General features: G+C 40.8%; 1 protein-coding gene across 2 annotated transcripts in view; it reads left to right on the plus strand.

Annotated features, from left to right (window-relative positions):
• Window positions 1–17352, plus strand: part of RCAN2 (regulator of calcineurin 2) — a 258886-nt gene that overhangs the window by 220835 nt on the left and 20699 nt on the right. For both annotated transcript variants that reach the window (XM_029242529.1, XM_029242530.1), the window contains one exon: window positions 16991–17164. In XM_029242529.1, the coding sequence (XP_029098362.1) occupies window positions 16991–17164 (174 nt within the window). The remainder of the gene's footprint in view (window positions 1–16990; window positions 17165–17352) is intronic.

Here is a 17352-nt window from a genome sequence, read left to right on the forward strand (position 1 = left end):
GAAGCCTTTTTTGGGACTATCAGCCTAGTATGATGGCAAAATATACACATATTTGACAATGCAATGGCTCAGAATGTTTACCATCTGCCATCTTTGTGGAGGAAGGGGGTCTACTCAAAGATGTTTTCCCATATAACAGAAAATAGTACTCCAAGAAAGAGGGAGATCCATAAACAGCAGAAGTAGCCCAAGATTGAAATGAGAAGAAATTCTGTTACGACCGTCGTACAACAGGCCTAAAACTTAGTCGATTGAAAGTGGGCGAGCAATTCAGAGGGTTCTGTGATGAATGACTTAAAGAAGACATTTTATATGATAACACAGATTATATAATTAGGAACCTGGAAGTACAATTTTGTGGTGTTGCTAATGAAATAAAGGCTTCTGTCTTTTCAATAGGAATAGAAAGGCATTTATAAATTCTAGGAAGGAAAAAACGGAGACAGACATGATTCTATAATGAAACAAGCAAAAAATCTGTGCCGTTGATGAAGTGAAAGAAATAGTGCTTTCTAAAACAGCAAATCCAAACCCTCACCAGTCAAGAAATTGAACAGTAAGGAGAATTAAGAGTGTCATGGGGCTTCCCTGGTGGCGCAGTGCTTGAGAGTCCACCTGCCGATGCAGGGAACACGGGTTCGTGCCCCGGTCCGGGAGGATCCCACATGCCGCGGAGCGGCTGGGCCCGTGAGCCATGGCCGCTGAGCCTGCGCGTCCGGAGCCTGTGCACCGCAACGGGAGAGGCCCGCGTACTGAAAGAAAAAAAAAAAATAGAGTGTCATGAATAGTTCTAGTCAATTTATTTTATGCCTATTGTACATACTGGTTGTAGTTACTTCCCTATGCTGCTATATTTTTCCCCACCCAGGCTTACTTTTGTTACCTTTACATGATATTTTACAGATTTGCTGTTTTCTCATTTTTTTCCCTTAAGTAGGCTTGGGGTCTTTTTTAAATTAAACACTAGAGGTTTAAAATTTTTGTTTAGATATCAGCATTATCTTCTGATTTTCGTAAGACAGATCACTTAGATTTTACACCTAGAAACATAAACTTACTTTTCTTAAGACTTTTTCTTTAAAACTTTAGAAGACTCCTTTAGGAGATTAATAGTTCTTGTTTTGGAGAAAACCTTTTTCTGAAAGTCAGCCATTTTTAAGTTTTCTTTAAATCTTTTATTCTGATAAATTTAAGTAAAATTGATAAATGTAATGCTTTTGTTTAATTAAAAAGTTAACAGAGACTATCTTTGATGCCTGGGGTCATTTTGTCCCTTAAATTTGTGTATCTTTTTCCAACTGGTCTACCATGACCGTGGTATTTTCTAAAGAGAATAACAGTAATCCTTTCCAGTTACAACACGGGTCAGAGATAGAACTTGGCAAACAGTTGTGAATTAGAGGCCTCTTATCAACATCACTTGCTCATAAACTTTAACAAATCACTTAACTTCTTTTGGCCTTGGTTTTCTGAAATGGAAAATTGAGATGAAATTTATATTTGAGGCTTTCTAAAAAATAATTATCATTGCAGACCTGTTTTTCCTAGGGAATATCTCATTTCCAGCACTACACCTCTGAATATCTTTGGGTTATTCAAAGCTGGCATCATTCACAAGGTCAAAATATATCAGAGGAGATTCTTGATTCTAAATGTCGCTGTAATTCCCTTGTTCATGAGACCCTCCAACACAGTGCCCCATCTACCCGATGGGTCTCCTCTTTGTAGCGAGAAAAGAACCCGGTGAAAACAAAGAACAAGATAATAACCAGAGCAAACACGATGCGGTGATTATAAGAACAAAGCCATCAATAGGACTAATGGCTAAGTGTAATTCTATAAATGTATTAATTAATGCAAAGAATCGAAAACCGCTAATACCCGAGGGCAGCGCTGGTAATTCCCAGTAGCGCAATTACATACATCAGTTTATGCACTGAGTCAGGAAGCTCTTAAATCTCAAATGGTCCAACCCATATCTTCTAACCTGGTACTTATCAAACTTAAAAGGGATACTGATTATCTGGGGATCTGGTTGAAATGCAGATTATGGATCAGTAGGTCACTTGACAATCAGCCCCCAAGGCTGCTGCTGCCGCTGGCCTGTGGTCCACGGGTTAGACTATCAGAATGACATAAGCACTTAGAATAGTGTCTGCACTTAGGGAGTCTTGCTAAGTGATGGTGATTATTATTACTGCTGGGAGGTTTGAGAATTCCAACTCTTCCTGTGTTCAAGTGCAGTAGTATTAGGAGTTGTGCAGCAAACAGGTTTTTTGCTGAATACATTCATCCCTCGGTATCCATGGGCATTTGGTTCCATGACCCCCACGGATATCAAATTCCGTGGATGCTCAAGTCCCTTGTGTCAAATGCCATAGTGTTTGCACATAACCTGCACACATCTCCCTGCATACTTTAAATCATCTCTAGATTACTGATAATACCTAATACAATGTAAATGCTATGCAACTAGTTGTAACTATGATGTAAATACCTATATAAATAGTTACCAGAGCACAGCAAATTCAAGTTTTGCTTTTGGGAACTTTCTGGAATTTGGGTTTTTTTGCGATTTTTTCTGATCTGTAGTTGGTTGAATCTGTACACGCAGAACCATGGATACTGAGGGCCAACGGTACTAACTAGAATCCTTTTATAAACTCATTTATGGATTTTAGTAACCCTTAAAAATTTATTCTGGAACTCTCTCCGAGATTACAAATAAGTAGCCCGTAGTGAAAAGAAAGTCTATGGAATATGCATGAGTTATTGCTAAAAACTGCAGAGGAGGCTTACGCATTTGGACAGGATCCGTCCATCAGAAGGACTGTCATTTCCTTCTAGTGGGCTGAGGACCACAGTTTTGGAATCAGTGGTTCGGGGGACCATCCAGTTGGTGACCAAATATCCAGGGTGCCCAGGACAGTCCTCAGGTCACAGCATAACCTGTAACACTGCCCCCTTCAAATTGTACCGGCTTCAAAATCACGTTGTATAGCGATCCTAATTATAGTAGACAATGATGACACGTTACAGGCTTCATCCAGCTTGCCTATTTCTCCCCAAACTTTCTACCACATGGAGAGAAGGGAATTCTCAGTCGAATCATCCTTCTTGGCTAGCAACAGCTTTGGCCGTAAATCAGGCTTACGTTCAATAATCCTGCACTTCTGTATGTAGCACATATACACAAATGTGTCTCTTGTGGAAGAGACATGGTAATTTCATCATTTATCACTATGATACAATTTACAGATGCTTCTAGTCTGAACTGCCCAAAGCTCTCATCTTTTTTTTTTTTTGTGTGGTACGCGGGCCTCTCACTGTTGTGGCCTCTCCTGTTGAGGAGCACAGGCTCCGGACGCACAGGCTCAGTGGCCATGGCTCACGGGCCCAGCCGCTCCACGGCATGTGGGATCTTCCCGGACCAGGGCACGAACCCGTGTCCCCTGCATCGGCAGGCGGACTCTCAACCACTGCACCACCAGGGGAGCCCTGAAGCTCTCATCTTTTTGACGGGAGGAGCTTCTTCTCAGGTTCCATTTTACCTAGGATTATACAGTAATTCTTCACACTGCTGCTGGCCTGTGAGATACACAGGAACAAAACTGACTGAAGACAAAAGATGGGTCCATTTCCTTGGGTGAAATGCAAGAAAGGGATGAAGCCATATCAACCCAGCTTCTCTGTGCCGTAGGTGGGGCAGCCTGGAGGTTAAGCCTATGACTCCAGGTACCAGGATGAAATCTGCATTCTGTCACTGACCGACCAGCTGGCCACATTAGGCAAATGGTTGAATCTCTTTCAGCCCATTTCTTCATCTGTCTCCTAAGTTTATTGTGAGATTGAAATGTGTTATCATATGGAAGGGGCTTAGGGAGGGCTTGGTCCACCAGAAGAATTCAGACTTTACCCATCCTTAGCCATACCCGCGGTACTTACCTGCTGTCTCCTAAATGTCCAAGGGAAGATTTAGCCACTGTGCAAAACTGCCATTCAAAACTAAGCTCAGTGTTAGCTGCAGTGTTGACTGCCATGTTTTAGTTCCAAAAGGCTTTCTTTTAGGTGTCTTGTGTCCCAAATTTGTGACAGGTTGAAACAATCATTTCAGTTTGAAATCTCAAGGAATCTGAACATGAGAGATTTCATTTTATATAAGGTTTCTATTATAACGTATATTCTTCTTACGTCTTTATCTAAAGTGCAGAGAGAATAAAACCCAAATAAGATAGAAAAGGTGTAACTGAGAGGAGGAAAAGGAAGAGAGAGGAAGACGATTGGGAACATAACAAACTGTGTTTTCTTTCTAGATTTAAAGATTGAGTCATTAGAATTTGCTCATATCTGCATCTCAAAAGAATGCAAATGCCATCTCAATTTCAGGGAAAGAATTAGTTAAGGATACCACGCTGGCTTTGAAAAGTTTGCTTTGATCGTATGCCAAATGGCAAAATGAATGGATTTAATTTGAAATTGCCTATCTTCAGAAGGATGTGATATGGAACATATTTAGGATTTAGCCCTTTCATTTAAGATTAAACATACTAAAAATGTCCTCATCAATTATTGACAGCCGAATATTAAAACAGAGGCTTCATTTCAATCTTGAGAGAACACTGCTTGTTTCTAGAAATACATTTCCTCCCTCTTTCAACTACAACACTGCATGATGTGCTCAAGAGGGGACATTTCCTAAATTGGTGTGGGAGCTGGCGAGCACTTTGTCCTGTCTGCCTCAGTAGGCCCACGACCTGTAGTTTAGGGTTCAAATGAAATGTATTCAGTGGAGCAGACTGCTAGGAAAATGTCATAAGAAACATGTAAGAGCTGACCCTTAAAATAATGAAATCTCAAAGCTTATTTGTTTTACGTTTTCTACGAGTAATTAATAACAGTTGTGAACGGGCAGCAAGGCCACGCCCATGGAAATGTGGCTTAGGACTGTTACATTTGTCCTCAGTCCCCCGAAGTCCCTTTTCTTAGAGGTGGCCTCAGATTAATAGGAATATATAAATCCTTTGATAATGCTATCCTTGTCTGGAACAAATAGCTTTGTCTAAAGTCTCCCGCCACCGCATTTCCACACATCGAAATTCTATCCACCTTTCATTTACCATATTTTACCTGAAGTCTTACTTGACCTCTTCCCCTTCTCTGTGCACACACACACCCTTTGATGATCCATTATTCTGAAAAGAGATTCAGAGTGTCTTAAATAACCGAAGGAAGTGGAGATTAAACCTAGATGGAGGAAGGGTATGTCAGGGGAAGGGGTCAAGAAAGGTTTCAGGAAAGAAATGTGTAGAATTTGATTTAGGCTTCCCTGTTACATTATAACATGGAGGATCTGGATCCATGTGTTCGGTACGTATTTGCTGATTTTATTGAATGTAGCTTTGAAGAGAAGAAAAAATTCACCAAAAGGTAGCAGGGGGAGGTGAGGAGGACAGTTCTATCCACGTTGTTTTATTCATTTCATTACCAAGTGAGCCCATCCCATAGAGCAGCCATCATGCACGGTACACAGTTGGCACTCAATAGTGAATCCATGAGCAAAGGACACAGGACAAAAACATGAGCTGTTCCTACCCTTGAAGTTCTTACAGTCCAGTTAGTAAGGGAGCAGTTACCCTCACTAAGTAGATAACTCTGTTATGGGAGCACCGTGGGAGGCTGTGTAAACCTCAGTAGGGTTCAGGAAGGATTTCTCAGATGAGACCCAAGCTGGGACTTGAGAGACAATTACAAGTTATCTGATGGGGATGGAATATACAACATGATAACTGTAGTCATCAACACTGTATTGTGTATTTGAAAGTTGCTAAGAGAATGGATTTTAAAAGTTCTCTTCGCAAGAAAAAAAATGTGTAACTATGTGAGGTAATGGATGATAACTAAACATATTGTGGCAATCATTTCCAATATATATGTTTATCAAATCATTATGTTGTATACCTTAAACGTATGCAAAATGTCAATTATATCTCAATAAAACTGGAAAAAAATAAAGGGAAAGAAAAGAAGCTATCTGAAGGAAAAGGGTGTCACAGACAGAAGAGAGAACAACTGGAGACGGCTTGGAGATACAGAATAGGCTGCCTTTCGGAACCTATAAGTGGAAATTTGCTGGAGTACAGATTAGGCAAAGGGTAGAATGTGAGATTTGTGGGTGAGTGATGGCCATTTTATAAAGGGCCTTTCATGCTAAGCCACGCCATGTTCTTAGAAGCTCTGTGAAGCCACCGAAGGATTTTATGGAAGAACTATATCATCAGAATTTTCTTCTTTAGAAAGACCTGTCTTGCAGTAGACTTTCAAGGTTGATTCGAGGGTGGCCAGACTGAAGCTGGGGGACCTAGTGCGGCCATCGGGAGAGCTGTGGTGAGCCAAGGAGTTGGTGAGGAAGAAGAGTAGGTGCTGGAAGATTGAGAGAACACAAGCTGACTGCTGGGATGTGGGGTGAGGGAGAGGGAAAAGACCAGGATGACATTCAGCTTCCTGGCTTGAGCAACTGAGTAGATGGGGTCCATTTGTTGAGAAAGAGGAGAAGCAGATTTAGAGGTTGCCCCCCGCAAAGAATGTGGCTTTAGAGGCATGAAATTTAAGGCGCCTATCGAATAACCCAAAGGAAATGTCCAGGCAACATTTGGGGACTAGAATATGGAATATGGGGGCTAGAGTTCTGGAGACGGGTTTGTCTAAAAGATAGTTGAGGTGCATTCGGACAGGTGAAAGGAGACAGGTGGGAAAGGCTTAACAAATCTCCTATTCGTCTGATCTTCAGATATTTCCAGTAGGGGCTGTTGTCTTTGCGATTTACTCACTGTCTCTCTGAGCCTCAGCCCCTGCTAATGGTGCAGGGTTTCCAAAGGCAAAGATTGAAGGCAATAACCCAGTTGATTTCCTCCTTAGAATTATTTAATTTACCACATTGTTTTTTTAAAGGAAACTTTTAAAGCTTAGCAGCCAAGAAAGAAATCTTGATGGTTAATTGGGGCTTTACATTTTAAGTAGATAACATCAATAAAATCACCTTAGTATAATTAGACTTAATTTTATATGAGATATCGCTCTGAGCATTCCTATAATTTCTCTTAATATTTTAAGGATTAGATACAGGTACAAGTATAGATATAAATATAGATGGATGTAGGCATAGATATATTTATATACTTGGATTTAGATATAGGGAGATTTGTACAGCTAGAGCCAGCGGACCAAATACAGACATATAAACAAAACATTGTTTATCTTCAAATGTGGGAATCATAATACTAACAGCTCGAATAAACTTATTGTGCTCAGTGATTTAAATATATTAATTTACTTAATGCTCAGAATAGCGCTGTGAGGTAGATTCTGTCATTATCCCATTTTGCAGATAAGAAAACTGAGGTGTTGGGTAAGTAAATTGCTTAAGGTTGCACAAATCCTGGGTCTGGGATTTGAACTAGGCAGTGTGGGTCTAGAGTCTGTGCTAGTAACATGGCTTTATATTGCCTCTCTTTATCAATCTCTAATGGGTAAATCAATATTTAAATAAATGTAGAATGCAGTTCCTGTCTTCGGGTAAGCTGTAAAGGGAGCCGTGCAGTTCATCAATGACGCATGCGCAATTAGAGCCTGTGTCTAATCAGGGCTGATGATAGCCGCAGGCATTCTTGCAGATTAACCATCAGAGAAGAGGAGCTGCTGGCCCAGAGAAGGATGTAGCAGCCGTTAGCTCTCAGCAAATGCCTGGAACCCAGGCAGCCATTGACACTGTAAACTGAAATGTAGCAGCTATAAAAGGACTGTCGGATGCTCCCTTTGTATTTATAACCATGCAGAGACGTCCAACTTTATGGCACGTAACAGACAACTGTGCTCATAACCACTTTCTCAGAGGTCTCGTTTTCCTGGCCCATCCCCCTTACAGGTAGGGGTGCTCCTCCCTGCCACTCCCTAGGTGTTCAGAGACCCCTTGGGAGGCTTACAAGTGTCCTGGGGCAGGAAGGAAGCATGCAGGCATCCACAGATGGTATCTTGCTTGGCATAGCCAGGCTCCACAGTCCCCTGGTCTCACTGGTGGGGGCAGTGAGACCCACCAGAACCAGTCCTGCATTCAGGTGCTGGGAGGGTCTTCCTCACCCAAAGCGTGGGCAGTTGCTGTGCAAGGGTCGTAGGCACGCAGACAGCGCCACCTGTAAGCTCCTCTCTTGGTCTCCCCGTCTGGCACTTACCAGCCCTTACTGAGCAGCTGCAGGATGGGGTCCAAGCAACCCCCTTACTTGTTCCTTCTCCTCAGGCCTCCATCTTGGGTATTTACAAAATGGGTTCATGTGTGGCAGGGACTCAGTCATCTATAATATGAGACCTGGGCGGAAACTTTGCAGATTTTAGTTTCTTGGTTCTCATCCTGGTGATTCAAACGTTTAGGGAAATGAACGTCATCAGCTGAGAGTTATATAAGCCTTGTACTTGTTTTAGCTATTCTGGAAACCTAGACTGCTGACTACTTGGTGATGGCCCAGGTGACTCATGATTCTCTTGGTCATACTTCCTGGGAAGTGAATGAAGTTGCAGCTTAAGGGCCCCTCATTTGCGTGGGTCTCTACCAAGGCCCTGGTAGGGCCCTGCGGCCTGTTCCCATGGTCATATATATAGTCTGTAAATTTTGCAAAAGTTATTCCTTATGAATTTTTTGGTTCTCATTCAAAAACAAAATTCTAACTTCGTGCCTAATTTTGTATTATTTTGCTTCAGGAGGGCTTCCCAAGTTGTAAAAGCTTCAGGCTCCACGATACTTAGATTCACCCCTATTCCAAGGTCATTCCAGTTTCTAGCCCTTGTACGGTTTCTTAGTTTTGGAGGAGTTTGGGAAGTTTTGTTTTTCCGGTTCTAAATGCATAGATGGCGGCTTAGTGGAAGTAGAGAACCAGAGATTTCCTTAACTAAAGAGAAGTAAAAATGGATGCTCGCATGGCAATGTTATACAGCCTCTGTGAACTTTAGGGTCACTGCTGGGAATGAAAGAACAGAACCAAACACAGACCACAGAAAGCATTCTGCCGAGAAAGGTGTGTGATGAATTCATGAGGTTTTAGGACAAAGCAGCTCCTTTTGGAGTTAGGATCTGAGTTTTAGATCTCTGTCTCTCACAAGGACTCCACTGAGAAGGGATAAAGTCTTTTGTGCCTTTACCAGTGAATTATCTTTTTTTTTTGAACCGTTATGCGACATGAGGTCTGTCCTCTTCTTTTATCAGCAAGGAATAGTTGAGAGCCTCCTTTCACAATGATTTTTTAAATTTAATATCAGGACCACAAAGGGAACAAAGCATGATTTAACACAAGTCTGCCTGGCCTAAGAAATCCTGACAGGTTAAAATCCAGATGAAAAAAAAATCCCTACATGCAGGCCTGGTTATGCCTGTCACGTAAGGAGCCTGCATTATGGAAGATTTACAATAACAGTCCTTTTGACAGGAGGCCCTCCTGAGCAGCCTATAAAATCCAGTATGATCCTTAAACATGGGGTTTGCACAGGGCTCACCCGGAGCATCCACTGAGAAGTGATAAACCTAAATGAATTGTTTCATTCTTCAGCTGTTTCTGGGAGGTGTTATCTGACAGACGAGAGCCTTGTGATTTTGAGGGAAGCTGAATTTCTTATTAAGATAATTTATACCCAAAGGGATCATAACTGAGAAAATTGAAAAATATATGAAGGCATAAAGCATCGTTTGGAACGCAGTAAAGTCACCATTGGATTTCTCTGGCAGCCACGTTTTCCAGGACAGGACTCTTCTTCTGGATGGACAAGGAAAGCTGGTTTTTCTCATTTTGGTTTTTCAGACTTCTCACTTGTTTGCATGGCATCCATGGTATATCGGTAGTATAAACAACTTGACCTTACTAGTTCTGGTTTTGCTAACTAGTTAGTCGGGTGACCTTGCGGAGGCCATTCACTTCTTTGGCTTTCATGTGTTACTCAAGGATAATAGTAATTCCAACTCTCCTTCAAAGGGCTTTAGTGAAGATTTAATGAGATAATATATTAGACAATATTTTTTATCTGCAACCTGTCTGGTTTAGAATTAAACTGAAGGTAATATTTCAATGTTCTGATAGTCTATAATATACCTTGGGGTTTTTGTATCAACCAATCAAGTAGAATCCATTGAGTACTTCCTAAGTCCTGAGGATGCTGTTAAAGGCTGTTGACTTAAAAAATAATTGTTGCTTCCATTTTGATCGGAAACTATAATGAATCACCTGCTACTTGGTCTGTGTTCTGTAGCCACTGAGGCCAGCATTCTCCACATCACCGGACCTTCTTTATGAGGACCCTGGACAGATCCTTCTGCCTGGTTTTAAGACCAGGCTCATCTTTACCCTGTTGGCCCTGAGAATTGCATAACTGATGAAGACTATCATATCATGTCAGCTTTGAGAAAAATTAGAGACAAAATGTTGGCCCACCCGTGGCAAATGGTCAAGACTCTATGAGAAGCTCTTCACCTTTTCTGAAGAGTCCTCCTTCTTGGCTTTATCTTTCTACCCTTGTTTTCCTCTTTTTCTCTACCCAATTTCTGTTTTTGTTTCATTTTGTTCTTATATGTCTTTATAAGTCATGTTAGAATCTGTTTTTAATGTGGGGCACAAATAATAAATAAAGGACTAATTATAACAGAGATAAAGTAAGAAGGTTTAAGGAAAACCACAGTGAACTTCTCCAGGGAAAGCAATCAATGCTTCTATTGGTAGCAATTCGTCTATACCTGCCTCCACACTGTCCAGCCTACTCAAGGAAAGCAAATACATTTAAAGGTAGAAAATGTTAAATTCCAAAGTGTTCCTATTTGAAACCATAGAGTTATTTGATTTCAAATGTGGCCTGAGTTAGGTCTGGATCTCCATTCTCTGGTAAGCAGCCACTTTCATAATTTTCAGGCATACTACCTGAAATGTCTTTATGTGTACCTTGTAACCCTTGCTATATAAAGGGTGAAGCTGATAAAAATTGATGAGGGTAAAAATATCAAATTCTGCTTTGGACCTCAAGCCCCCGAGACCTGCATGGTCTTACCACCTACCACACTCTCCTTTTCTGGTTATCTTGTCTACCCTGCTAAGGGTGTCAGTTTCTCAGGATACCCTCCATTGACACAGCATCCTCCCCCGTGTTCACGTCCTCATCCACCACCACTCTTCACCCCTGGTCCTTCTTCTCCCACCAACATCCTCTCCTAGCCTCTCTCACTTTCTTCTCTAGAGCCCCTTGTTAATTTTTCTAAGAGTACAATTCGTGTTCTAAAATGATCCCTCCACATCCTCCCCATACCAATCCTAGATTACTCTTTTTTTTTTTTTTTTTGCGGTACGCGGGCCTCTCACTGCTGTGGCCTCTCCCGTTGCAGAGCACAGGCTCCGGACGCGCAGGCTCAGCGGCCATGGTTCACGGGCCCAGCCACTCCGCGGCATGTGGGATCTTCTTGGACCGGGGCACGAACCCGTGTCCCCTGCATCGGCAGGCGGACTCTCAACCACTGCGCCACCAGGGAAGCCCCCTAGATTACTCTTGATGACATTTATCCCCTGGGCATCACTCAAGTGGAGGCAGACCATTCCTTGACCTCCATCATGCTGTACCCTTAAGATTCTCACTAGACCCCTTGTCTTCACCCCATGCCAACTAAATCCTTACTTTTTCTGAAGTCCTATCATGCAGCAGTTCTCAAAGAGTAGTCTACAGACTTCTGGAAGTTCCCATGAGGTCAAAACTATTTCCATAATAACACTAAGACATTATTTGCTTTGTCAACCATGTTGACATTTTCACCCATGGTGCAAAAGCAATAGTGGTTAAAACTCCTGGTACTTTGGTATGAATCAGTGCAGTGGCACCTAACTGTACTTACTAGTATTTGTATTCTTCACAGCCACACACTCACAGTTAAAAAAAAAAAAAGTGCAATAAAGAAAAATACCTATTTAACTTCAGAATGTCCTTGATGAAGCAGTTAAAGTTATTAGTTTTATTAACTCTTTATTCTTGAGCACATGCCTTTTTAATAATCTGAATAACGAAGTGAGAAGTACACATAAAGCAATTCTGTGGCATACCAAAATACAATGTGTGACTTGAGAAAATGTTCTAAGATGTTCTAAGCTGCACTAGATGCTTATTTTTCTCCTGGAACGCAGAAAGAACAACGAACAGACAAACCATAGTTATGCAGACATAGATACTTGGCGGACATTATATCAAAAACGAATGAATGAGTGTGTCACTTGAAGGAAAATAACTGACAGTGTCTGTTGCCAATGATAAAGAACATACTTTCAAGCAAAAATTAGAATTTTGGAAAACTTGTATCCACCAACAAGGATATGACAGCTTTCCAATATGGAAAGACTTTTTGATAAGATAGGTGGTAATATTAGTGAATGTGATTTTTGATATTGTGTAATGAAATGTGTCAACATTTGGAAAAGCTGTATAACTCAAGGAACCAATATTTTCCAAATGACCGATGTACACTATGACAGAATCCTGCATGAGTAAAAAGCCCACTAAAGGTGCAAAGTAGATAAACGGATTTTAATGTAATCAAATAAAAATGTTATTTGATTATGGCTTCAGATTGAACATTGCAATAGACTTTTAGGAACTGCCACTAGTTGAGTTTTGATGAAGTATCAAGGAAGAATATTCACAATTACTTGAAAGGCTATTGCAATGCTCTTCCCTTTTCCAACCACATATTTGGGTGAGGCCAGCTTTTCTTCAAACCCTTCAGACAAAACAGCATAATGTAACAGAAGCAGATATGAGATTCCAGGTCTCTTCTATGAAGTCAGAAATGAAAGAGATTTGCAAAAATCTAAAACCAGGCCAGTCTTCTCATTAAATGTTATCTTTTTGGGGAAAACAGTTATTTTTCATAAAAAGATTATTTTGTCATATGATGGATTTATGATTGTTACTAGGAGATGAATTTATAAATAAATATTTTTCAATTTCTCAGTTTTAATTTCTAGTACAATAAACATGAATAGATAAAATTCACATTAACAAAGTTCTTTAGGATGGACTTAGAGATTCTCATACTAAGCGAAGTAAGTCAGGCAGAGAAAGACAAATATATGATATCACTTATATGTGGAATCTAAAATATGACACAAATGAACTTATCTCCAAAACAGAAACAGACTCACAGACATAGAGAACAGACTTGTAGTTGCCAAGGGGGAGGGTGGGGGGAGGGGAGGGATGGATTGGGAAGTTGGGGTTAGCAGATGCAAACTCTTATATCTAGAATGGATAAACAACAAGGTCCTACTGTATAGCACAAGGAGCTATATTCAATATCCTGTGATGAACCGTAACAGAAAAGAATATGAAAAAGAATGTATATATATTTATAACGGAATCATTTTGCTACACAGCAGAAGTTAACACAACATTGTAAATCAAGTATATTTCAATAAAATAAATTGAAAAAAGAAAGTTCTTTAGGATCTTCCATCATTTTTGTGTGTAGCAAGGTCCAGAGACCAGAGTTTGAGATCATCGTTGTACAGCTTTATCCAAACCAGTGGCTAAAAAGAGATTAACTATTGAGGAATTAACTTATTGTGTTTGTGGGGTACCAGACTGGAGGAAACTGGCAGCCAAAGGTCAGGAAAATATTACTGTGTGCCTGGTGGGAGCCTGGGCATCAAAACCGTAGAAAATTTGCTGTAAAGGCAGGTGGAAAACCCCTGGGGCTGGCTCTGATCAAGTCACTGCTTTGTCTAAGGGTACACCTGGCACGTTCACTGCGCTGGGTCTGCCTCTCACCAGTTTGCTCTGGTATCCCACTGCCTCAGCAAATGAAATGTTTGTCACGTCACTAGTGGGAAAAAAAATAGAGATAGCCAGCAAATTCCCAGTGCTTGGCCAGCCGTCACCCCCACCACTACAGGTTCTCAAAAGACCTGTGCAGAGAGGACAAGCCAAGTAAAAATTAGTTGTTTATTATTATCATTATAGAGATGGGCCCCAGATGGGCCAGTGAAAACCCTGGTCTCTGAGCCCTGGGCTGCACCCCCGGTCTGGTGGAAGACCTCTTTTTGCTTTTGGTCTAAGCCCAAAACAAGTGATATCAAAGAGGCTTCTGTCACCCGCCACCTCCAGCTTGCTGCCCGTATTAGCTACCTGGGACCCTCTTTTGAAGAGTACAATAGTGGAGAAAATAATTGCAGTCGTCACTGACGTCTGACATTCATATAACCCCTGCCCCAAGCCTGAAGCCTCGCCTCCTGGATTCCTTTCTCCTAATCCAGGCTCTTGAGGCCAAAAGGCTGAGATGAGAAGCATAAAGAAGACATAATACAAAAAGCAAGGAATTAGACTCCAAGGAAAAGAACACCTCCTCCCCCAAGGCTATGCTGAGGTCCTGGGGAGGGGGCAGGAAGGAAACTCCCACACTAGAAATGGCAAAACATAGAGCCACAAAGAAACCCATGGATTTTGTCCTAAAAGATATGATATGCCACATAGAAATAAGATCTTTTAATTTCTTAATTCCTCCCATTCCTGAAAATTCTCAGATTAATCAAACCACCAGCTTTGATTTTACCAGCCGAGACTATTCCCATTGTGAGGAACCAGAAAGCATTTTATTCACCAGGATTCTTGTTCAGGAAAACACAGGAGTGTTGGGAAAGAATTCCTAAGAAATTCTTAGGAAGCCCCAGGCTGAAGCCCCAGGCCTGGGAGTTGGCTGATCCCAAGGTTTGAGAGTTGAGAATGAAAAATACCCAAGGAACAAACAAGGAAAGACCCCTGTTTTGTTCTTGCTAGGGAAAGAGGAATAAGAACAGAGCCTGAAAAGGAGGAAGAACCCCTCAAATCTCTCCATAAATGTCATGAAACTGAAACAAAAAGCTGTTTTGAAAAGGTTTATTATGGGATTATTATGAAATCGTGTGTGTGAATCTTTTGAAAATTATAAAAGTTCTATAGAACGTAAAGAATCTTTCACTCAATTAAAAAAATGTGGAAAAAAATACATAAAGAAAAAAAAGAGGTTCCCTATTAATGACATTCAAATTCTTTAAAAAAAATTGCCATGGCCACCAAGGTTTCAATAAACATCCTTATATGTAAACAAAAATAAAAACAGAAAACAAAAAACATACACACAGAAAAAAAAAAAGACAACAAGTGTGTGTAGACATGAGTCAAAAATGGGAGAAACTATGGTGGGCCACACACTGGGGAATCTCAGAAATGTGCAGCAGCCTTTGGAAAGATCACAAGCCTTGGACTTGAGGGTCTGAGACAAGTTCACTTGGATGTCCAAGAGGCAGGAAGACCTTCCCGGACATCTGAGTTCCTGTTCCCATGCAGCCTCGGAGGGCAGTGATTCTCTAACCTGACATCACCTTGTTGATTCTGTTAGATGTGGTCACACAGGAGCCTTGGGGAAGCTTATTGCTCTCCATCTCTTGCTCTTATTAATGCAACGATCTCTCCCTCTCAGTCTAGTAGGGTAATTATGGATGTAATTGAAAACATCTGTGTATTCTGGTCCTGGCTCTGCCAATAACTGCCCATGTGACCGTGGGCAGGTCCTCCTTTCTTCAGACCTCAGAGCCCTGATTTGTAAAATGATGGAGGTGAGGAGGGAAAGGCTGAGTTAATTATCCCTTTTGTCCCTTACAAATGCAAATGCAATGAATCTCGCAGTATTAATCTTTCATGCATCTTCATTCTCACTTGAACTCACTCTTATGACAAAATGCCTTTTATTGTAGAAATAAAAGAATCAGCGTTTTTTTGTTTTATTTTTTTAATAGATGTTATTTCCTTAGTGACAATTTCTCCTTTAAGAACACAGAGTAACTTAACATGCACTGGTTTTGTTACTCATAATAGGATCTTTTTTTACTTTTTAAACTAAGAGGAACTAGATAGGTGGTGTTAATATATATATATGTATTTCTTTTAATTCTCTAGTTTTCCTTTACGTCTTTCCCCATTCTTGCAGGTGTTCTCTTATTTGTGTCTGTGTCTGCCTCTCACCTTAGATTCTTAGATCATTGAGATTCAGAACAAAACGATCCTCATCTCTGTAGCCTTCTAAAACCTAAAGACCATCCTTTGTACAAAGTGAGCATTGAATAGATATTTCTTCAGTTGAATTGAAATTTGTGTCAAATCAAAATTTTTTAATTATTGCTTTGTATTGTGATAGGCTTGGTTGTGCTGCAGAAATATCCACAAATCTCAGTGGTTTCATGCACTAGAGAGTTCTTTTCCTTTGCCAAGGCAAAGTCAGCTATAGGATGGGGTGGGAGTTGGGAAAAAGATGTTTTCTGTTCCACAGAGTCACTCAGAGACCCAGGCTGAGGAGAATCCTACTTCTGACTACGCTACCATCTGGAGCACATGGCATCTTCAGGGAAAGAGACTGAAAATTTTCTCGAGGGCTTTTTTCCTGCTTTCTGTACCCATTTCATCGACCAGAACTAATCACATGGCACTGCCTGACTAGAAGGATTTTGGGTCGTGTGGGCTCCCATACATGTAGGCAAGAACAGTGCCCCCAAGCTTGATAATCACTAGCAGTGTCCACCACATGCTTTACTCAATTGGAGATAATGGACTCCTTTGAGAATCTTATGACCATTACGATCCCTCTCCCAGAAACAAACATATATGTTGAAACACTCAACACTTTGCATAATTGTCAGGTTTTTCATTAATTTCTAACCCCATTCACTGGTCCCCCTACAGATCCTTAGACACAGGTTATGAGTCCTTTGACAGAATCCACAGGCATGTTTAGTAACTGGTAGCAGACCAACAGGTGAAAAAAAATACATTACAGAGTTCTGTTTTAATTTTATGTTAGGAAGAGCCTATTTATTTACCTAGTTATTTGTTTTTGTCAGATCTGGCATAGTACAAGATACATGGCCAATGGACTTTCCTCTGTGTTTGTTTTTATCAGGAAAAATTTGAGGGTCTGTTCCGGACTTATGATGACTGTGTGACGTTCCAGCTATTTAAGAGTTTCAGACGTGTCCGAATAAACTTCAGCAATCCCAAATCTGCAGCCCGAGCCAGGATAGAGCTTCATGAAACCCAGTTCAGAGGGAAAAAATTAAAACTCTACTTTGCACAGGTAAGATCATTCTTTACCAAAGTGAATCCTTTTGCCCTGCATTATTTTTTTTTTTACCTTTTCAAAATATAAATGGAGCCCTTTCTACTTTCAGATTGGCTTGTAGTCTATAATTCGTTCACTGAGAAACAAACTTATATCATGATTCCCAGGCAGGGACAGCATAGTGGTTTAGAAAGCAGGTTCTG

Source organism: Monodon monoceros, unplaced genomic scaffold, assembly GCF_005190385.1.
Source record: "Monodon monoceros isolate NGI ecotype Baffin Bay Population unplaced genomic scaffold, NGI_Narwhal_1 Super_Scaffold_3, whole genome shotgun sequence".
Taxonomy (NCBI): domain Eukaryota; kingdom Metazoa; phylum Chordata; class Mammalia; order Artiodactyla; family Monodontidae; genus Monodon; species Monodon monoceros.